Source organism: Ranitomeya variabilis, chromosome 1 (assembly GCF_051348905.1).
Source record: "Ranitomeya variabilis isolate aRanVar5 chromosome 1, aRanVar5.hap1, whole genome shotgun sequence".
Lineage (NCBI taxonomy): Eukaryota > Metazoa > Chordata > Amphibia > Anura > Dendrobatidae > Ranitomeya > Ranitomeya variabilis.
The window spans coordinates 802,790,508-802,814,363 of record NC_135232.1 but is presented as its reverse complement, the minus strand read 5'-3'; the positions used below and the strand labels follow the sequence as shown (position 1 = coordinate 802,814,363).

Here is a 23,856-nt window from a genome sequence, read left to right as displayed (position 1 = left end):
TGCAAAGAGTGCGCTGGGTGAGGATGCCACCAGACTGCCAAAGATGAGGTAAGTCAGCTGGGCCCCCTCCCGGGTTTCATGCTGTGGGGCATGCCAAATCAGCATGCCCCAAGGGTGGTTGGGGGGGGGGCAGGTGTGGGGGTCCCCATCCAAAAAAAAAGGCTAGCCCAACCCATCCCATCCCTCAGACCCCCTCACCTGTTCAGTGTGTCAGTGCCCTCTGCCCTCTGAGTCTGAGCGCGCTCAGACTGCTAAATGGGGCTGCTGGGAAGGGAAGGACTAATCCATAGGCAGGGGGTGGGCATTTTTGCTATACTGCTACCACTGTCAGACTAGACTGCAGCCTGTCCTGTCCAGCATTGAAATTGGCAACAGCCAGGCAGCCTAGTCTGACAGTGATAGTGTGTGTGCTTAGCTCTTTGATCACTGTCTCAGCCTCTCAGGGAGCGCCCGTGCTCAGCCGAGAGCGCGGCGCCCCTGCTATCAGTGTGGGAGTGGCCGAGCTGCCTCATCCTGGCTGTTCATTCTCGCTGTTCATCCAGCGCGGAGCGGAGGTGAGTGGCGGCGCCGAGGTGGCCGCAACCATTATGTGCGGTGCGGGGGGGGGGGCGCGGCGACGCGAGGCGATGATCTGACCGCTCAGCTGTCAGATTTGCAGCTGAGTTCGGGCAGGGCGCGCCCGCGCTCAGCACTGAGCGCGGCATCCGCGCCCCTGACAGCCCTTAAACAGCAGCAGCAGCGGGCAGGGGACCACCGGGGCCCGAGGCCTCTCCTGCGCCCCCCGGCCCCACGGCGCCCCGTGTGGCCGCCCTGCCCGCCCTGTTGAAGAAACGGCCCTGCACCTGTATACCCTAAAATGTAGGGGTATCACTTAAAAAATATTGACTCAGGGTATTTTAGAATTATTTTTTTTTTACCACTAAAATATAAAATTATGCATGTTGGTGTTGGCCTATTCGAGCTGACCTGGAGAATCATTTTGCTGATATTACATTACATGATAAAATTAATGGTGCCACTGAAAAATAAAACTTGTCCTGTAAAAAACTAGCCCTCGTTTGGTTTTATGAACCAAAAAATAAAGTTATGGCTCTTGAAAGGAGAGGAAAAAACAAAAGATGCAAAATAGCATTTGTCCTGTAGGGGCTGAACATTGCACTTCAAGTCAGCTAAACCAACAATTGCAGTACAGTTAGCACACTATAGTTTAGAACTCCATTACACAATTGTCAAAGAAAAATTAAAGGGAATCTGTCACCCCAAAAATCTTACATGAGATAAGGCCACCGGCATCACGGGATTATCAACAGCATTCTGTAATGCTGTAGATAAGCCCCAGATGTAACCTGAAAGGTAAGAAAAACAGGTTATATTACACTCACCCAGGGGCGGTCCCGCTGCGGTCCGGTGCGCGTTGTGGTCCGGTGTCTCCCATCTTCATATGATGACGTCCTCTTCTTCTCTTTCTGCCGCGACTCCTACGCAGGTGTACTTTATCTGACCTGTTGAGGGCAGAGCACAGTACTGCAGTGCGCAGGCACTGGGCCTCTCTGACCTTTCCTGGCCCCTGCGCACTGCAGTACTTTGCTCTGCCCTCAACAGGACAAAGTACGCCTGCGCCGGAGCAGGAAGACAAGAAGAGGATGTCATCGTATGAAGATAGGAGGCGCCGGACCCGGACCGCGACGCCCATCGGACCCGAACCGCAGCGGGACCGCCCCTGGGTGAGTTTAATATAACCTGTTTTTCTTACCTTTCAGGTTACATCGGGGGCTTATCTACAATATTACAGAATGCTGTAGATAAGCCCCTGATGCCGGTGGCCTTATCTCATATACGATTTTTGGGGTGACAGATTCCCTTTAAAATCCATAAGACATCTCCGGGGAAGGACATAACACCCTAACATGAAAAACATAGGATTAATTATAGCTGGGCAAGAGAGAAACTAATTATAACTAGGGAATTGAAGTAGAGGCATCCTGTAGTGACTAAGTAATTGCAACAGGATATCTATTCTGGGAGCTATACACCAAAGCTGGAATTCGTTTATTCAGAGGCGAAGAAGTACAGTGGCTTCCTCTATTCAAAGGTTGTTTCTGAGATGTTTTAAATACAGTGGTCAGTGATGAACATTATAGTTTGAATCGATCTGATATTTATGGAAAATATGTTATTAGCGTTGTAGAGAGGGGACAAACAATGCATACACTCCCATCACAGTAAAGCCGGCAGAACCTCTCCAACTTAATAATGATCCGATGGATAGTGATATCCATGCCATGTTTTATCTCTATAGTCAGATAAAATCGCAATAAACATGACATCTACTGCCTGGTTCCTTCAGAGGCAAAGATATCGTGAAAGTTAGGGATCTCATAAAACAGACCTAGCACAACTAGCATCTATCAATGTAAGGGTTGAAGCACCAAATTTTGAACCGCTTTCACCAGTGCTGAAGGCACTTGCAATTAAATTGCAACCTCTATTATTCCAATGAAAAGTGGTGCAAAAAACAAGGAAAATCGGAGTTTCACTATAATGTATGTGATAAGAAAGTCAGCACTTGCCATTCTTTCACAAGAGACTTCAGTCCTTTTTGATTTACATTATTGGACATCTAGCAAAAAAGTGCAAAATTGCTAGCGGCGTGGCGGCAGATGCAGAAATTTCATAAGAGACATGACAGACAATGAACGTTTCGCACCAGTTTGCGCTTCTACTAGTCCATGTTCCCATGTGAAACCACCTCATTCCCTTTAAACCAGAGTGAGGGAAGTGAAAAACTGGTGAATACAATTACCTTGATTAAGCATTACACGTGTGCACAAAGAAAAACATGTCCCAAAATAACATACAGATCTAACAGATCTAACTACCGAAGCTACCGCCTCACCAACACCGGAGCTCCTGCAACCCCCAACCTACTGTCTCCTTCCCCATAACCCTGTAGAATGTAAGCCCGCAAGGGCAGGGTCCTCGCCCCTCTGTATCAGTCCGTCATTGTTAGCTTGTTTACTGTAAGTGATATCTGTAACTTGTATGTAACCCCTTCTCATGTACAGCACCATGGAATCAATGGTGCTATATAAATAAATAATAATAATAACTTGTAATTTAAGCCCAGTGGACCCTGTGCTTCAGTGTCCAAAATCCATTTTGCTTCTCTTTGCAGAAGCAATTAATTATGATTGCCTCCTCTTAGTGGATTTTCTACATGCTCAATACCTGCAAATTTTAACACACTAGGATCTGCGTTGTGGCAATCATGTATGTGTTTAATGAATCTCACTGACCCTTTCATTGTAGTGATAGAATGGAAATGTTCCCTGAAGCGTGTGCATAGTGGCCTAATTGTTCTCCCTATATAGTAGGACTGACAATGGCATAAAATTGCATATACCACGTAATTCGTACGACACGTGATGAGATCTTTTATTACATGCGTAATTTTACCTCATTTTAAAACCTTCCCTGTAATCCGCAGCCGACAGTATGAACAATGTCCACAATGAAAATTACCTATTGGTTTACTATCTGTTAACCATGTAGATGTTTTTATATCGGCTGTAAATCTTTTTCTTACTAATAAGTCATCATTTTTTTTTTTTCTTCCTTCTACTCGTATAAGTAACTAACGGTTTATTCTGAGCTACAGTACTAAGGTCTCTATCATTTTCCAATAAATGCCAGTTTTTTCTGATTGCATTCTTTATCAAACTCATATTTGGGTTATTATTAAAAATACATCTTTGTTTTCTTTAAATCATATCAAATCTTCTTGGCTTTTTTTTTAATTAATTCTGCGTAAGTTTTTTTCTTTAGCTCTGTTATGTGCCTCTATTAGTAAAGTTGAAGGGTAACGCCTTTCTCTAAAGTTTTTTGTGACTTCTATTGCTTCAGTTTCAAAACCTGCATCACTACTATTTATTCGTCTTAGGCCGGAGACACACTGGTGCGAGAGACGGCCGAGTCTCGTTGGTTAAAAGCAAGCTGTGGCACCTGCATTCCGGAGCTGAGCGTGCAGCTCCATGTATTGCTATGGAGCCGCACGCTCCGCTCCGGAGTGCCGGTGCCACAGCTTGCTTTTAACCAGCGAGACTCGGCCGTATCTCGCACCAGTGTGTCTCCGGCCTAAGTCTAAGATACTGAATATAAAAGGTACCCCTTTTTTAGTATGACTGGGGTGTGCACTATTATAATGCAGGACCATGTTGGAAGCTGTTGATTTTTTTAAAACTTCAGTAATGATATTATCATTTATCATACTTATTTGCACATCTAAAAACTCTAGATTATTGGACCCAAATTTCATGTTTATTTTGTTGTAATTATTTAAATAATTAACAAACTCATTAAACTCTTTCTGTTCCTGCCCATACAACAAATATATCATCCATGTATCGATGATACACACGGATATATTTGATGTATGGATTACCAACACTGTAGAGATAATCGTTTTCAAAAGTAGCCAAAAACAAGTTTGCAAACGTGCACGCTACGGGCGTACCCATTGCTGTACCCGTTACTTGCGCATACCAATTGTTGTCAAAGGTGAAGGCGTTATGAGATAATACAAAATCTAGTCATGCTGTCATGAATTTTATATTTAGCTCTGTATCCTGTGTTTTTTCAAAAATATTCTTAATAGAATCTATCCCCAATGATTGTGGGATCCTCTTAGCACAACTAGCCCCCGCAAGAGGTTACCAAGGGTAGGTATGTAGGCGTAACCTTGATCTAATAAAAAGCAGAATTTGGGTTTGGTAATTTGTCAGTCCTGGAAGGTACAGCTTGCTGTGCGTTCTGTCTGGAATTCTAAGGAGAACTTCCATTCACTAAGCTCTGGGCTATTTCTCTGACATAAGGTTTAGTAATTTTCTTCATTATCCCTTTTATTCTATTTAATTATATATACCCTTTTGTTTTGTATCATCTTTCTATTCTTTTTTGGTAAACACTTCCTACCTTTCCAGATTTAATATATAAAATTTAATAACTCTGTTCCTCTTGCTCTGTAAACCGCACCACTGAAGCCATATGCTACCTCTAGAGTGTCCAATCGGCCTGTATAAACGATTGGTAATTGCAGTTAGTAGTAGTTCTTGTTGTTGTGGAGTTGCCAGTGACCATATAAGGCTATATATATATTGAAGGTGTATATTCCATACGCTCACTGTGGGTTCCCCAATAACTGACCTAGTAGTGGAATCTGCTGCGGCCTCGTCCATCACTCTTCAGTCAATTGTGTTACTGTCCTTAAGATTGGAGGCAGCGGAGTTGCGTCCCCTGACAAACTGGTGACATCGGTGGGATCTACGTGATCTCCCTGGTGTTATCAGTGACAACAATACAGACACTGTTTTAGTCACACAAAAAGATTTCTAGATTTTTTTTTTTACATTTCTTTATTCAAACAAGTTTTTTCAAAACTAATAAAAAAATTCAAATATGTCGTTATTATTTTAATGAAAAAATAATATTCATATTGTGTCCCATTTTCAATCATCACACTCACACTTGAATAGGCAGAGTGATCATTTTTATGGCCATAGGAAGAAAGGAAATAATTGGTTGTCACATGTTGTAATGCTTAAGTCTTTGGAAAATAAAGGATCAAACATGTTAAAATCCAACATGTCCTATTTCTGGTTTCTCCTGACATCAAACATTGGGGACAGTATGGCTCCCCACAATCATACTTGATGGTCGGTGGACGCTACTCTGGAGCTATACATACTGGTCTCTGTACACAATGAGAAGAACAAATTTACATTTTACAATATGGATTATATATTACAAAAATAGTGTAAAATACATTAGCAGCTGTACAAGGTGAACGTGAGCTAAGTGTTTCTTTACAAAGGAGAAATCAAAGCAAGTTTGGCCTTCTGACATATGTTAAATATATATATCGGAAGATCATATTGGTGGCGTCCTCAGACCACTATTGATTTTCAAAAGTGAATTATCAGTGGTAGAGAACCACAACATTTTTGGAGCTGGATGGATTTCTCTCAGTTACTGGAACTCTCTGGCACAACATTCTCTTTACCTAGAATTTTTTTCATTTATGGATAGGTCTGACCTGTGCTGAAGAACTTTACCTTCTCTATAATTTTGAAATTTGTGTTCTAATTCAATCATACTTTTATTAAGATTGAAATTGGATTGAGGTCCCCTTTAAATACTATAAACAAAATCAACATGGTATGAGCACAAAATAGAAAGCTGTGGTTTCTCAGTTATAAGACCATAATGCAGTGCTGAGCATCAAGATGATAGACATGTGAACAAATCCACATAACAGGGATTTACATTTCAAATGAAAATAAACATTGGCCCATAATATACAAAATGACCGCTGTATTATAGCTACCGTAAATATACATCAACATAAAAAAATACTACATTCATCCAAAAAGTCCTTTCTTTCCAGTTTTGTTTTTTTTAATATTAGATGACTTTGAAGTTTCCTTTGAAGCATCAAACCAATCAGGGAATTTTCTTTTCGGTGTCTGAAATTAGACATAAAAAAAATAAATTATACTGCTGAAATGACAAATGGAGAATTATCTTAACCCATTAAAGGGATTTTTACCACGAGGGGCACTTATTGCCTATCCACAAGATAGATGTTAAAAATACAATCACTGCCTTTTTGCGGCTTGCACATTGATCATTGCCTTTGTTATTTTTGTGTGTAGTGACACATCTGTTACATATTGTCATGGGCAAAATATTTAGGTTTATTACTATTAAACACACACATCTAATAATATATCCATCCCTATGTATGCATAGATATGTATATAATATACACATGCACATATACAGTTGTGATCAAAAGTTTACATACCCTGGCAGAATTTTTGCTTTCCTGGCCTTTTTGCAGAGAATATCAATGATAATACCAACCAAAACACTTTCTCCACTCATGGTTAGTGGTTGGGTGAAGCCATTTATTGTCAAACTACTGTGGTTTCTCTTTTTAAATCATAATGACAACCCAAAACATCCAACTGACCCTGATCAAAAGTTCACATACCCCATTTCTTAATACCGAGTATTGCCCCCTCTCTAACATCAATGACAGCTTGAAGTCTTTTGTGGTAGTTGTGGATGAGGTTCTTTATTTTCTCAGATGGTAGAGCTGCCCACTCCTCTTGGCAAAAAGCATCCAGTTCCTGTAAATTCCTGGGCTGTCTAGTATGAACTGCGCGCTTGAAATCTCCCCAGAGTGGCTCAATGATATTGAGGTCAGGAGACTGAGATGGCCACTCCAGAACCTTCACTTTGTTCTGCTGTAGCTAATGACAGGTTGACTTGGCTTTGTGATCATTCTCATGTTGGAACGTCCAAGTACATCCCATGCGCACCTTTTGGGCTGATGAGTGCAAATTTGCCTCCAGTATTTGCTGATAACATGCTGCATTCATCTTTACTTGAACTTAGACGGATTCGGAGGGTTGGTTCTACTGACAGATTCCTTTTAAGTATCGTTGTAGACAGATTTTGAAAGAACTAGACAGAAAGATGTTGTTTCAAACATCTTAGGTGCCTAACCACAGATCTTATCCATCATGTAATACCATCAGAGAGGCGAATGACTGACTCTAAATTTCTTGTGCAGCAGGAGAACAACCCCAAGCATACAACCAATATCATTAATGACTATCTTCGGAGTATAAAAAACCAAAGAGTCCTAGAAGTGATGATATGACCACCACAGAGCCCTGATCTCAACATCATTAGATCTGTGAGGCATTAGATGAAAAGACAGAAAAACTTTTGTGCTAGCCTACATCCACCAAAGATCAATGGTTAGTTCGGTTTGGAACAAAATCCCTGCCAAGATACTGTGTGCAAGTGTACCTAGAAGAATTGATGTGAAGGTGATCATGCCAAATAATTAGTGATGAGCGAATATACTCATTACTCGGGTTTCTCCGAGCATGCTCGGGTGGTCTTCGAGTATTTTGGCGTGCTCAGAGATTTAGTTTGTGTCGACGCAGCTGCATGATTTGCGGCTGCTAGACAGCTTGAATACATGTGGGGATTCCCTAACAAAACAGGCAACCCCCACATGTATTCAGGCTGTCCAGCAGCCGCAAATCATGCAGCTGTGTCAACAAACATTAAGGGTATGTGCACACGATGCGGATTTGCTGCGGATCCGCAGCAGATTTTTCCGCGCAGAAATGCTGCAGACCCGCACTGTGATGTACAGTACAATTGTTAGTCAATGGGAAAAAAAATAGCTGTGCAGACGGTGCGGAAAAATCAGTGCAGGATTGCTGCGGATTTAAAAAAAGTGCATGTCACTACTTTTGTCCGGATCTGCAGCGTTTCTGCACCCCTCCATGTTAAAATTCCGCAGTGGCAAAAACTGCAGAAAATCCGCACAAAATCCATATCAATTCCGCATAAAAACCGCACAAAATCCGCATTAAAACCGCGGCAAATCTGTGGCTGCGGATTCTGCCAAGAGATGCGGATTTCACCTCTTTTCTTACGTGTGCACATAGCCTAAATCTCAGGGCACGCCAAAATACTTGGAGGACACCCAAGCATGCTCGGGGAAAACCCGAGCAACGAGTATACTTGTTCATCGCTACAAATAATAATTTTCATTTCTATCAGATTTATGATGTATTGAGGGTGGCAATGCATTGATTACTTGGAGCAATACTGGCAGTATAGTTTTTTTTTTTTTTGCATAAGCAACCCATATCAACAAACCAATTTAAGCTTCCATCTCCCCAAAGAATACCTAAAAAAAATTTAGTTGTTTGTTACTATTCTGACAACAGTTTTACAGGAACTTGGCCTTTGAATATAGTGATTTTAACTATTTCCATTTATTAACAGACCAGGGGTGCAAAACTCTTTTTTTTGTCCAATAGCCACAACATTGTCATGCTGAAACAATCTGGGAGTCGTACTAAAAATTAAAGGGGTATGAGCTTCTGTGACATTTATAGCATATCAAAAATATATCTATATATATAATTGTCTAAGGGTTTTTCTGTCTGTCTGTCTGTCCTGGAAATCCCGCATCTCTGATTGGTCGAGGCCGCTAGGGCGACGATGATGTCATAAAGGTTGCCTCGACCAATCAGCGACGGGCAGTCTGCCGCGAATTCGCCTCGACCAATCAGCGACGGGCACAGTATCGACGTAGATGTCATAATGGTTGCCATGGCGACGATGTCATAAAGGTTGCCTCGACCAATCAGCGACGGGCACAGTCTGCCGCGAATTCTGGTATCATCATTGTCCATATACTACGGGGACATGCATATTCTAGAATACCCGATGCATTAGAATCGGGCCACAGTCTAGTACAATATAACTGTCTAAGGGTCACTTCCGTCTGTCCTTCTGTCTGTCTGTCACGGATATTCATTCGCTGATTGGTCTCACCAGCTGCCTGTCATGGCTGCCACGACCAATCAGCGACAGCCACAGTCCGATTAGTCCCTCCCTACTCCCCTGCAATCAGTGCCCGGCGCCCGCTCCATACTCCCCACAGTCACCACTCACACAGGGTTAATGCGAGCGGTAACGGACCGCGTTATGCCGCGGGTAACTCACTCCGTTACTGCCGCTATTAACCCTGAGTGACCAAGTTTTTACTACTGACGCTGCCTGTGCAGCGTCAATAGTAAAAGGATCTAATGTTAAAAATAATAAAAAAATTAAAAAATAATTATATACTCACCTTTCCCGCTCCTCGCGACGCTCCGGTGACCTCTCCAAGCAAGCGGCAGGTTCCAGTGCCAATGATGGTACGGGAGAAGGACCTGCCATGAAGTCACAGTCATGTGACCGCGACGTCATCACAGGCCCTGCGCGAGAAGGACCTGCCATGACGTCACGGTCATGTGACCGCGACGTCATCACACCCTGGGACCGGAAGCTGCCGCCTGCACCGCGCACAGGCGACAGAACTACAAGGCGCCCTCGGATCAGAAGGTGAGTATGTTAGAACTACAAGGGGCCCTCAGATCGGAAGGTGAGTGTTTATTTTTTAACCTGTGACATACGTGGCTGGGCAATAAACTAAGTAGCTGGGCAATATACTACGTGGCTGGGCAATATACTACGTGGCTCTGTGCTGTATACTACGTCGCTGTGCATTATATTACGTGGCTCTGTGCTGTATACTATGTCACTGGGCAATATACTATGTCACTGCGCAATATACTATGTCACTGGGCAATATACTATGTCACTGGGCAATATACTACGTGTCTGGGCAATATACTACGCGTCTGGGCAATATACTACGCGTCTGGGCAATATACTACGCGTCTGGGCAATATACTACGCGTCTGGGCAATATACTACGCGTCTGGGCAATATACTACGCGTCTGGGCAATATACTACGCGTCTGGGCAATATACTACGTGGACATGCATATTCTAGAATACCCGATGCGTTAGAATCGGGCCACCATCTAGTATACAATAAATGTCTGATAAGTACAAATCTACTTACATGACTCTTTTCTTTTATCAGTATACTAATGATATATTTACAAGTTTCTGATGTGGATATAGGAGCAGAAGCCATTGCTAAATCTTCATCAAAAACTGCGTCAAATACTCTGAATAAGTTTCCAACTGATTTCAATGGGAAGAGCTCCTTTAGTGCACACAGTGCTGTGTTTTCATGTTATTTTCAATACTTCCTAGTAAAACCAACAGTTAGCTTATTTAAAGAGTATTTCAAGCAATTTTTTAATGTTGCAGTAATATCTTCTTCTAAATCTTTGTAAAAAACTGTCTCCTGAAGAGGAAGAGGTCATGCATTCACTTAGTTCTCTACATTAGGTCAAGGAATTTTTGCTTACTGCCTAATGTTTCACAATTAACATAAAACTACAGTGGAGCGAGCCACAGAAGATCAACTGTCTATTTCACATTCTCCTTTCTGGAGTGTCTGTCAGGTTAAGAGACCCCATTCTCCTGATGTATGAAGCATCCAGAGTTGTCTACACAGGGCACCATTAGTAATTGTTAGTCTCTGCTCTTCAGCTGCTGGCCACTGCTTTTTTGTGTGTGGATGACCACATATAGGTAATCTGTCAAGCATTTTTCAAACCATATGGTTGGAAGGGGCACCCAAAACTGCTTCTCAGGCAGCATGAGGTGCCTGGGCCGCAAGTTATGCACTCCTGATATAGACAAAGCCTGGAAAACATCAAAAGGTACACAGAACATGTGGATATCCTGCCTCTAACCTAAACATGTCAAACTCTGGCCCATGGGCAAAAATCTGGCCTGCAGGGTGAGTTTATTTGGCCAACAACAATGGGTGGGTGTTGGGCATCCCGCCGGCCTCACCCGTTCAACTGGCCCAGAATTGGACTTTCAACTGTATCTATGTGGGGCCCATTATACTGTGTGGAGGGCTGTGTGGGGAGCACAGCTGGGGAATTATATTGTGATGGGGTCACCATACTTTGCAGGGTATGTTGAGGAGGGTACAGTAGGGTCATCTTACCGTGCACGTGGAGGGTATTGTGGAGGAATTCAGTGGGTGTATCTTTCTGTTATTGGCAGGCACTTTTGTTGGCATCATACTTACAGTGCCGGCAAAAAAAATCTTTACACTTGCACAGCAAAAAAAAACTTTACATATAAAATCCACATCATAATTTCACTTTTTAAAAGTGTACACAATGGGGGAGATAATAAAAAACTGTCTAATATTAAAGCTGGCTTTGTTGCAAATATCAACCAATCAACGCTCAGTTTTCACTTCTCTGGTAAAGCGAAAGCTGCACTCTGATTGGTTGTTATGTGCAGCTCAGCCAGTTTTGCTATTAGGCAGTCTTTTATTATCTCCCACAATGGGTCGAAAGAAGCTTAAAATGGAAGAGAAATCCCATGCCTTGACTCTGCTCGAGAAGGGGGATTCGGTGATTGCTGTAGCTAGAGATCTGGGAGTGTCAAGAGAAGCAATTTATCAACTGAAGCGGTCGGCGGAATCATTGCCTCCTGTGATGGTACCGCAGAGGAAGTCAGGCTCTGGCGCACCTAAGAAGGCTTCACCAAGGACTGATAAGCTTCTGAAGCGTGAAGTGATGTCACATCCTTCTATAACTGCCGTTGAACTAAAAAACAAGTACCCTATGCACCTCCAGAACATCGCAACTAGGACAATTTGTCACCGCCTGCAGAAGGACCTGGGTCTACCAAGTTGCCGTGCCGCAAAGAAGCCCCTGCTCACAGCAGCAATGAAGAAGAAAAGGTTTGCCTTTTGTAAGAAATATCAAGATTGGACATCTGAATAGTGGAAGAAAGTGATGTTTAGTGATGAGAGCACTTTCAGGCTGGTCAGGGGAGGCTCAAAGGTTGTGCGTCGTCCGAGTACCGTGTCACGGTATGACCCAAAGTATACAGTTAAGACTGGTAAACACCCTGACAGTGTGATGGTGTGGGGTGCACATACTTAGCCAGCCTTGCTGAATCCATGCCTAAACGACTGCAGATGGTGATAAAATGTAAGGGTGACATGACAAAATACTAATTGTAATAAAATATCCACAATAAAACCCTTGAATCCACTTGAATATTAAGATTTTGTGGTTTCATTGAACTTGTAAAGATTTTTTTTGCCGGCACTGTATCTGTATTATTCAAGGATTTTATCCCATGTTATTATGTATTTAACCCCTTCACCCCCAAGGGTGGTTTGCACGTTAATGACCAGGCCAATTTTTACAATTCTGACCACTGTCCCTTTATGAGGTTATAACTCTGGAACGCTTCAACGGATCTTGGGGATTCTGACATTGTTTTCTTGTGACATATTGTACTTCATGTTAGTGGTAAAATTTATTCGATATAACTTGCGTTTATTTGAGAAAAAAACGGAAATTTGGCGAAAATTTCGCAATTTTCCAACTTTGAATTTTTATGCCCTTAAATCATAGAAATATGTCACGCAAAATACTTAATAAGTAACATTTCCCACATGTCTACTTTACATCAACACGATTTTGGAACCAAAATTTTTTTTTGTTAGGGAGTTATAAGGGTTAAAAGTTGACCAGCAATTTCTCATTTTTACAACACCATTTTTTTTTTTAGGGACCACATCTCATTTGAAGTCATTTTGAGGAGTCTATGTGATAGAAAATACCCAAGTGTGACACCATTCTAAAAACTGCACCCCTCAAGGTGCTCAAAACCACATTCAAGAAGTTTATTAACCCTTCAGGTGTTTCACAGGAATTTTTGGAATGTTTAAATAAAAATGAACATTTAACTTTTTTTCACATAAATTTATTTCAGCTCCAATTTGTTTTATTTTACCAAGGGTAACAGGAGAAAATGGACCCCCAAAGTTGTTGTACAATTTGTCCTGAGTACGCCGATACCCCATATGTGGGGGTAAACCACTGTTTGGGCGCATGGCAGAGCTCGGAAGGAAAGGAGCCCCATATGACTTTTCAATGCAAAATTGACTGGAATTGAGATGGGACGCCATGTTGCGTTTGGAGAGCCCCTGATGTGCCTAAACATTGAAACCCCCCACAAGTGACACCATTTTGGAAAGTAGACCCCCGAAGGAACTTATCTAGATGTGTGGTGAGCACTTTGACCCACCAAGTGCTTCACAGAAGTTTATAATGCAGAGCCGTAAAAATAAAAGATCATATTTTTTCACAAAAATGATCTTTTCGCCCCCAATTTTTTATTTTCCCAGGGGTAAGAGAAGAAATTAGACCACAAAAGTTGTTGTGCAATTTGTCCTGAGTACGGCGATACCCCATATGTGGGGGTAAACCACTGTTTGGGCGCATAGCAGAGCTTGGAAGTGAAGGAGCGCCATTTTACTTTTCAATGCAAAATTGACTGGAATTAAGATGGGACGTCATGTTGCGTTTGGAGAGCCCCTGATGTGCCTAAACATTAAACCCCCCCACAAGTGACACCATTTTGGAAAGTAGACCCCCTAAGGAACTTATCTAGATGTGTTTTGAGAGCTTTGAACCCCCAAGTGTTTCACTACAGTTTATAACGCAGAGCCGTGAAAATAAAAATTCTTTTTTTTTTCACAAAAATGATTTTTTAGCCCCCAGTTTTGTATTTTCACAAGTGTAACAGGATAAATTGGACCCCAAAAGTTATTGTCCAATTTGTCCTGAGTACGCTGATACCCCATATGTGGGGGGGAACAACTGTTTGGGCGCATGGCAGAGCTCAGAAGGGAAGGAGCGCCATTTGGAAAGCAGACTTAGATGGATTGGTCTGCAGGCATCACATTGCATTTGCAGAGCCCCTGATGTACCCAAACAGCAGAAACCCCCCACAAGTGACCCCATATTGGAAACTAGACCTCCCAAGGAACTTATCTAGATGTGTTTTGAGAACTTTGAACCCCCAAGTATTTCACTACAGTTTACAACGCAGAGCCGTGAAAATTAAAAAATCTTATTTTTCCCACAAAAATGATTTTTAGCCCCCCAAATTTTTATTTTCCCGAGTACGCTGATACCCCATATGTTGGGGTAAACCCCTATTTGGGCGCACGGGAGAGCTCGGAAGGGAAGGAGCACTGTTTTACTTTTTCAACGCAGAAGTGGCTGGAATTGAGATCGGATGCCATGTCACGTTTGGAGAGCCCCTGATGTGCCTGAACAGTGGAAACTCCCCAATTCTACCTGAAACCCTAATCCAACAAAACCCCTAACCCTAATCCCAACGGTAACCCTAACCACACCCCTAACCCTGACACACCCCTAATTCTAATCCCAACCCTAATCCCAACCGTAAATGTAATCCAAACCCTAAACCTAACTTTAGCCCCAACCCTAACTTTAGTCCCAACCCTAACCCTAACTTTAGCCCCAACCCTAACCCTAACTTTAGCCCCAACCCTAACTTTAGCCCCAACTCTAACCCTAGCCCCAACTCTAACCCTAGCCCCAACACTAACCCTAGCCCTAACCCTAGCCCCAACCCTAGCCCTAACCCTAGCCCTAATGGGAAAATGGAAATAAATACATTTTTTAAACTTTATTATTTTTCCCTAACTAAGGGGGTGATGAAGGGGGGTTTGATTTACTTTTATAGCGTTTTTTATATCGGATTTTTATGATTGGCAGCTGTCACACACTAAAAGACGCTTTTTTATAGCAAAAACGTTTTTGCGTCTCCACATTTTGAGACCTATAATTTTTCCACATTTTGGTCCACAGAGTCATGTGAGGTCTTGTTTTTTGCGGGACGAGTTGACGTTTTTATTGGTAACATTTTCGGACACGTGACAGTTTTTGATCACTTTTTATTACGATTTTTGTGAGGCAGAATGACCAAAAACCAGCTATTCATGAATTTCTTTTGAGGGAGGCGTTTATACCATTCCGCGTTTGGTAAAATTGATAAAGCAGTTTTATTCGTCGGGTCAGTACGATTACAGCAATATCTCATTTATATCATTTTTTTATGTTTTGGCACTTTTATACGATAAAAGCAATTTTATAGAAAAAATAATTATTTTGGCATCGCTTTATTCTGAGGACTATAACTTTTTTATTTTTTCGCTTATGATGCTGTGTGGCGGCTTGTTTTTTGCGGGACAAGATGCTGTTTTCAGCGGTACCATGTTTATTTATATCCGTCTTTTTGATCGTGTGTTATTCCACTTTTTGTTTGGCGGTATGATAATAAAGCGTTGTTTTTTGGCTCGTTTTTTTTTTTTTTTTTCTTACGGTGTTCACACAAGGGGTTAACTAGTATGACAGTTTTATAGGTTGGGTCGTTATGGACGCGGCGATACTAAATATGTGTACTTTTTTTTTTTTTTAGATAAAGAAATGTATTTATGGGAATAATATATATTTTTTTCTTTATTTAGGAATTTATTTATTTATTTATTTTTTTTGTACACATGTGGAAATTTTTTTTTTAACTTTTTTACTTTGTCCCGGGGGTGACATCACAGATCGCCGATCTTACAGTTTGCATAGCACTCTGTGAGATCGGCGATCTCACTCATCGCTGCAGGCTTACAGAGCTGCAGCTGCAGCCTGCTCCTGACCCGGAAGTACTCCCTGCAGGACCCGGATGCAGCCCCGCGGCCATTTTGGATCCGGGGCCTGCAGGGAGGAGACGCTCGGTACAAAGTGAGTACATTCCCTTGTACCGATCGTCTCAGGGAAGCCCGCAGGGAGCCCCCTCCCTGCGTGATGCTTCCCTGTACCGATCATGTTTGATCGCGGTGTGCCGGGGGTTAATGTGCCGGGGGCGGTCCGTGACCGCTCCTGGCACATAGTGCCGGATGTCAGCTGCGATAGGCAGCTGACACCCGGCCGCGCTCCCCCCGTGAGCGCGGCCGATCGCTATGACGTACTATCCCGTCGGTGGTCATACGGGCCCACCCCACCTCGACGGGATAGTACGTCCAATGTCAGGAAGGGGTTAAATTACATAATTGAGCCATATGCTTTTACTTTTCTTGCCTAACATATTATATTATTCCAGTATGCCCCATATGTGATAATGTATTTATTTTATTCTTAGATCTATTAATTAAAATGTACTTTGTGGGGCAACCCCCATTAAGTTTGTTTCCATTTAAAAAAAAACGTCCTCAATTGTAGACATTTTTTTTAAAATAAATATCGCGTTTGGCCCACTACTTAGAAAAGTTTTTAATTTTGGCCCTCTGTGTATTTGAGTTTGGCATCCCTGCTCTAACCCCAAATCACTCCCCTCCCTAATAGAATGGCCTGTGCTCGGCTGTGTTCTTGTTCATGGAGCACATTTGTTGTCTAAGATATCAGAAGGTAGCTAGAGTGCCATCGTCAGTGCATTTTAATACTTGTAATGTCTCATACCTGAACTTGAGATTCTGAGAATAATTCCTCAGTGTCTTCATCCAACACCTTCTGATTCCATGATGCAAGCTGGATCGGAGCTACAACAGATGTGGAATCTTTCTGAATGCTTAGTTTTATCTCTTGGGTTGGTTGCTAAATGACAAAACAAGACATATACAGTTCAAAACACAGTCACATCAATCATTGATCATGTTTAACCCCTTTCTGCCATTGGACGGAATAGTATGTCCGATGGCAGATCCCCTGCTTTGATGCGGGCTCCGGCGGTGAGCCCGCATCAAAGCTGGGACATGTCAGCTGTTTTGAACAGCTGACATGTGCCAGCAATAGCGGTGGCCATCCACCTGCCGCTATTAACTAGTTAAACATTTAACATAGCATTTAACAATCGCTTCCGGCCATGCGGCCGGAAATGCATGCACCGGTGACCCCCGTCACGTGATCGGGGGTCATCGGTGCGTTGGCATAACAACCAGAGGTCTCCTGAAGACCTCTCTGGTTGTTGATGCCAGATTGCTATGAGCGCCACCCTGTGTAGCAGAGCCGATCAGGCTATACTAGCTTCTAGCCTCCCATGGAGTCTATTGAAGCATGGCAAAAGTAAGATAAAAAAGTTTAAAAAAAAATAAGAAAGAAATTTAAAAAATGAAGTTCAAACCACCTTTCGCCCCATTCAAAATAAAACAATAAAAACCCAAACATACACATATTTGGTATCGTCGCGTTCAGAATCGCCCGATCTATCAATTAAAAAAAAGGTTTTACCTGACCGCTAAACGGCGTAGCGCGAAAAAAAATAAAAAAACGCCAGAATTACTTTTTTTTTGGTCGCTGCAACACTGCATTAAAATGCAATAACGGGCGATCAAAAGAACGTATTGCACCAAAATGGTATCATTAATAAATAAATAATCTTTTTATTTATATAGCGCCAACATTGTCCGCAGCGCTTTACAGTTTGCACACATTATCATCACTATCCCCATCAGAGCTCACAATCTACATTCCCTATCAGTATGTCTTGGGTAGTGGGAGGAAACCGGAGAACCCGGAGGAAACCCACGCAAACACAGGGAGAACAAACAAACTCCTTGCAGATGTTGCCCTTGGTGGGATTTGAACCCAGGACTTCAGCGCTGCAAGGCTGCAGTGCTAACCACTGAGCCACACCGTGCATTGAAAACGTCAGCTTGGCGCGCAAAAAAATAAGCCCTTACCAGACCCGAGATCCCAAAAAATAGAGACGCTACGGGTCTCGGAAAATTGCGCAATTATTTTTTATTTTTTAGCATAGTCTGGAATTTTTTTTGGCCACTTACATAAAAATAACCAAGACATGTGTGGCCACACTCAATTGCTGCAAGGATTTAATTTAATTGTTGAGACTTTTGGCAACAGACCTGATCACCCTTTTAACCTACATAGTTGATGTCCTTTGTCCTCAATGCATGCAGGGGTATCAATTGAGCAACCTAATGGAGAGCTGCATTCTCAATTCTGCTGGCTTCTCAGCAAATTCACAGCATTCCATGACTATTCAATGCCTGTTATGAGCATTTTGACTTCCAGTGCCAACATTTGCATGAATTATGTTAAATTCATTTTTCTTTTCAATATTTGAAATAAAAATGTCTGCAACTTTCCATATGAATATGTATGGTGAAAAGCAAACATCAGGATTCTTGCAAATTTTTACACTGGCAGCAAGCCAACAAATTGAAATTAACTTTTTGGACACCATCATTAAGATACAGAACAATGAAATAGAGACGTCCCTGTACCAGAAGTAATTTGACCTTTCAGCAGAGGTGTCAAACTGCATTCCTCGAGGGCCGCCAACAGGTCATGTTTTCAGGATTTCCTTGTATTGCACAGGTGATAATTTAATCACCTGCACAGAATGATTCCAGCACCTTGTGGAATGCTAAGGAAATCCTGAAAACATGACCTGTTGGCGGCCCTCGAGGAATGCAGTTTGACACCTCTGCCTTTCAACATACCTTAAATGGGACAGTTTCCATTCATAATACACAAAACAACTCTATTGCTTACAGCCAAGCCATCAGACACAATTTGGATATGGCCCAACCCAAAGTACAGAGACGAACACCTTGGTGGCCTTGGAAAAATCTTTCTGAATCAGGGTTACCATCCAAGAACAATTGAAAACCAGATTACAAGAGCCACCAGAATATCAAGGAATTGTCTTCTACATTACAAAACTAAACAAGAAACCAACCGGGTGCCTCTAGTAGTTACCTACACTCCAAATCTGGAGGTGCTAAGGGGAGCTGCACAGAAATTACAACCTTTACTACAAAAAGATGCCCGATTACAACCCATATTTCTAGAACCCCCACTTCTGTGTTTTAGGCAGCCCCCAAATCTAAGAAATATCATTGCCAGAAGCTCCCTGTCATCTTCAACAGCTGCAGGAACCTTTCCCTGCAACCAGAAAAAACGTAAAACCTGTCCATTTATAATGACCACGGACAAGATAAAGATCCCGAATTCACATCAGGACTACAAGATCCCAGGTACATTCAGCTGCGTCACTTCTAATGTGGTGTACCTAATTATTTGTACTAAATGTCAAACTGGGGGTCTGTATGTAGGGGAGACAGGGCAAAAGCTTAGAACACGGATGAATTCTCATTGCCACATAATAATAATTAATAAAAATCTACCTGTGACCAAACATTTTTGTATCCCTGATCACAGCATCATGGACATGAAATGACTAGTATTAAAAGGTACGGTACCTTCAAATATCAGAGACACAGAAAAATGTGGGAGTATAAACTAATGACAACGTTTGACACACTCAACTAAGCAATGTCCTCAGACCATTTGGGGGCATCACAATCGTGGACCAGACGTCAATCAAAGGACAATAAAACATTCACACTCCTTATCTATAAACTGTTGCAATGTTTATGGCCACAACTGTTTTCTTCCGTCCCACATCTATAATTCTGCTTCACGTCACCTGTCTTATCTATTGCATTATTCCTGTGTCCTCTTGTGCATAAATATGTGACTCTTCAGATTTTGTGTAATTCTATAACTGATGAAGGGACCCGAGTAGTCTCGAAAGTTTGCATTTTACCACCTTTTCAGTTAGCCATTAAAATGTATCAACCACTGAGGACTCTAAAATTGTAATCCTTTTCTATCTACTGGCTAAAACACAGTACAAAGGTATGTTGTTCCTATAGCAAGGTACACCAAATTTATCATTAAGTACAAGCCACTGTGATAAAGTTATCACATTATCAGACTGTTTATGCTGCCTAAATATTAGAGAGCATTAGTAAATCTGACAAAGTGTCCTCTCTGATAGAGCAGGATTCTGTGCATGTGCCCAGTCTGTGATGTCCATATTCTAATATGGTGCATGAAAAATGGGTTGGAGGATTACCCCACTAAGATTTAAGTAGCAGCAGCTAAAAAAGCTAACCTTTTTCTCAATCCAAAGATCACTCTTTTCTATAGTAGTCTTGGGTTGTGTGTCCCCTTGGTCCTGTAACTTGCTGCTTGTTTGCAATGTCTGCCGTTTTGGTTGTTCATTGATTACGCCGAGTGGTTTGTTCTCCAGCTCACCAGCCCTCTCTTTTTCAAGCAGAGTGATCATCATCCTTATGAGGTAGATATCAACTTGAGGAGCCACTAGAGATCTTATAGCTTGAAAACTCGATAGATCTATAAAGATAAAATTACTATTACAAAATTAAATCTAGAACCACTGGTGGATTCCGATACACCTTTCTTAGTTATCCAAATCTACACCTTTTTCTAGTATTGTTTATTTCCAATAATGAAAAGTTTGTACTTTTGTCATTTTGAACGGTTCTCTCTTTGTTTGTTCCAAAAGTTTCAATAAATATTTACAGTTAAAACAAAAAAAATCTCCTGTTTTGACACTGATCTTGCCTCTGAAGTGAGAACTTTTTGACTTTTGGAGTGCAAATTTGGCTGAAATAGACTGCGAACGCCATGTCAACCAGCAGCGCACCCGAGGTACCAAAACAGCAGAGAACACTCAAAAGTGAACAGATTTCGAAAATTACACCCGTCCCAGAATTCAAGCAGGGGTGTAGTTGGCATTTCTACCCCATAAGTGTTTCATAGAGTTTTAGAACATTGTGCCATGCAGTAAAAAAAAATTCCTTTTTTTTTCCACTAAAATGTTGTTTAGTACCAAATTTTTCATTTTTACAAATTGATAAAAAAAGAAAATAGATCACAATTTGCTAAACAATTTCTACCGAACGTAGAACAAATTTCTACCAATTTTTACCTTAAGTGGTCAAAAATTACTTTCTGGCTTTTTGCGTGCAAATTTGACTGGAATAGATTGGTGTGCCATTTACATAGCTCTCAAGTGCCAGAACAACAGAAATCACACAAAAGTAACCCCGTCTGTGGTCATACAATACTGTTTGGGCACAGAGCAGAGCTCAGAAGGAAAGGAATTTCTTTTCCAAGAATAGCTTGTTGAGGCCATCTGAAAAGCACTATGGTGCAAGAAAAGAAAACCCCCAAAGTGACCCGATTTTGCAAATTACACTGCTCACCACGCGACCACCCCCTGCCCAGCGTTTCACTTTCTTAAGGGATGCAGGTACTGGTGAAAATAATGCTGGCCTGTGCTTTTCAGAGCCCAGCAGGCGCGATGATGTCACTATATAGCGCCAGCTGTGCCTCAGTACGCAGCGAAGACTGGAGCAGCGGGGGAACGGGGGTTGGACGAATAGCTGAATTCTAGTACATTGTACATAGTACATTGTGGGAAATTCTGGAGACATAATACTGTGTAAGGGGGCTGTGTAGGGAAATCGTATGGCGTGGCGCCTCTGGTGACAAATTGAGGGAACATCATACTGTGTGAGAGGCTTTGTAGTTACATCTTACTGTGTAGTAAGGGCTTTGTTGGGTCATACTGTGTAGGGACAATTTATTAATAAGTATTCAATATTTTGTGTATCAGTATAGAGAAAAAAAAAGCATTTTTAGTATTTTTTTTATTTATTTTTTACTGTGCCCATAGTATTATTAAAAGGGAACCTGTCACCCCCTCTGGCGTTTTTAACTAGGTGGCTCTTCTTTTTCTGCTCCCTTCCAACGCAGCAATATTAATTTTTATAATTTTGGTGCCATACGTTTAGTCTGTCCGTGGGGCACGTCTTTTCTCCCCGACACAACCGCCCCCCAGCCATCAGTCAGCCCCTCCATGCGCCGCCTCCTCTATCTTCAGTAACGTACCCGGCACCTGCGCTGTGCTTTTCTTTTTCCGGCATGCGCCGTTGGCGCTGCCCTTCGATTCACATCATCTGATGGAATTCATCATACCCGAGATCCCGCCCCGCAGTGTGAATAAATCAGAACACACTGTGGGGTGGAATCTCGGGCACACACAGGCGCGAGATAAATTCCATCAGATGATGTGAGTTGTAGGGCATCGCAAATGGAGCATGCCCGAAAAAGAAAAGCACAGCACAGGCGCTGGGCACGTTACTGAAGATAGAGGAGGCGGCGCCAGGCGCATGGAGGGGCTGACTGATGGCTGGGAGGCAGACGCGTCCGGGGGAAAAGACTAAACGTATGGCGCCAAAATTATAAAAATTAATATTGCTGCGTTGGAAGGGAGCACAAAAAAGAAGAGCCACCTTGACAGAATGCAGCCTTAGTGCTGCACAAGGTGGCTCTTTTAGTTAAAAACGCTGGGGGGATGAGTGACAGGTTCCCTTTAAATATGACAGTTGTATAGCTTGATTTGTTTTGGATAAGGTGATAATTATATGCACTTTTGTTGGTTTACATTTCTTCTACCATAAAAATAGCTTGTAGTTTTACTGGGTAACATTTTTTTGTACTGTGGTAGATCGGCTCACTCGGCTGTACATGGATGTAAACATGGGAACACTGCAGCTTTAAGAATGCACTTGGTTTATTTGGATGCGGCTTAAACCAAGCTGAAGCACAAAGTAAACACGGCCCTCTGGGCAAAACAGCAAAACAAAACCGTAGCAATAGGCACAATCCTTGTATTAACGGAGCATCAGCCTGCTCAGGGTTAGCAAGACCCATGGTTCAGGTTTAAGCAAAACACAAACACTTCTCTGGAGTGTTCCTCTCCAGACACTGAACCCTGCTGCCTTTGTAGGCCAGCTACTTAAGCCCCAGATCACACACTGGGGTGGAGATAAGGTGGACATCCTCGCACCCGCTTTATGGATGTTCACATAAAAGCCAGCCCAATACACAAATTTGCTTAACCCCTCACCACAGTACTTAAAATTTTATATATATATATATATATATATATTAATACTTCTGTATCTAGCAGACTGCGAGACCATTGTCTGCCCTCATGATATCATAGTTACCATCGGAAATTTGCGATCAGACTGCAGGGAAACTGAAGAAGTGAAAGAGGGAGCCCCACTGCCTCTCGCGACAATTAAGATGCTGTGGTCCCTATTGACGACAGAATCTAGAGGACTAAATAGACTGGAATGGTACAAGCATCAATACTAGCTGTTGCTGCTTGGCAACAACTCCTTGTCCGTTGCACTGTACATGTATGGAAGACGTGATCAGTCTGTGGAAAAAAATAAAATAAAAAGATTTATTTTTATGTCTGACCTGAGTTGATGGTTGGTCCTTTAATGATCTCTGTAATAGTCTTCTGTATAGCAGGTGTCAAGCCAGCTCGCTGCACATCAAGGGGATAACCAGCTTTCAGTGCTTGCCATAAATGCATGCCAACAGCTGTCAAGCTTATACTTCGGGAATCAGCAATTTTTTGCTGAAAAGAAAAATACAAACAATACACTTGAAATACAAATGTAAAATGTACAAGATGTTCATGGGTTTCATATTCACTGAGATTTTGCCATGTGACATTTTGTACTTGTATTAGTGTATTCCATAAGCCCCAACAGAGAAAATGCTTTATGTCACATGGCAAAACTTAGCAGGTAAACTC

The 23,856-nt window shown here is 42.1% G+C and overlaps 1 protein-coding gene across 1 annotated transcript in view; it reads right to left on the bottom strand.

Annotated features, from left to right (window-relative positions):
• Window positions 1-5,403: 5,403 nt before the first annotated feature.
• The window catches only part of WRN (WRN RecQ like helicase), a 233,478-nt gene continuing 215,025 nt past the window's right edge, over window positions 5,404-23,856 (bottom strand). Inside the window, exons 32-35 of the mRNA XM_077274012.1 lie at window positions 23,514-23,676; window positions 20,326-20,567; window positions 16,863-16,997; window positions 5,404-6,521 (exon numbers count right to left, since the gene is read on the bottom strand). Of these exons, the coding sequence (XP_077130127.1) occupies window positions 6,417-6,521; window positions 16,863-16,997; window positions 20,326-20,567; window positions 23,514-23,676 (645 nt within the window). The 3' untranslated portion in view covers window positions 5,404-6,416. The remainder of the gene's footprint in view (window positions 6,522-16,862; window positions 16,998-20,325; window positions 20,568-23,513; window positions 23,677-23,856) is intronic.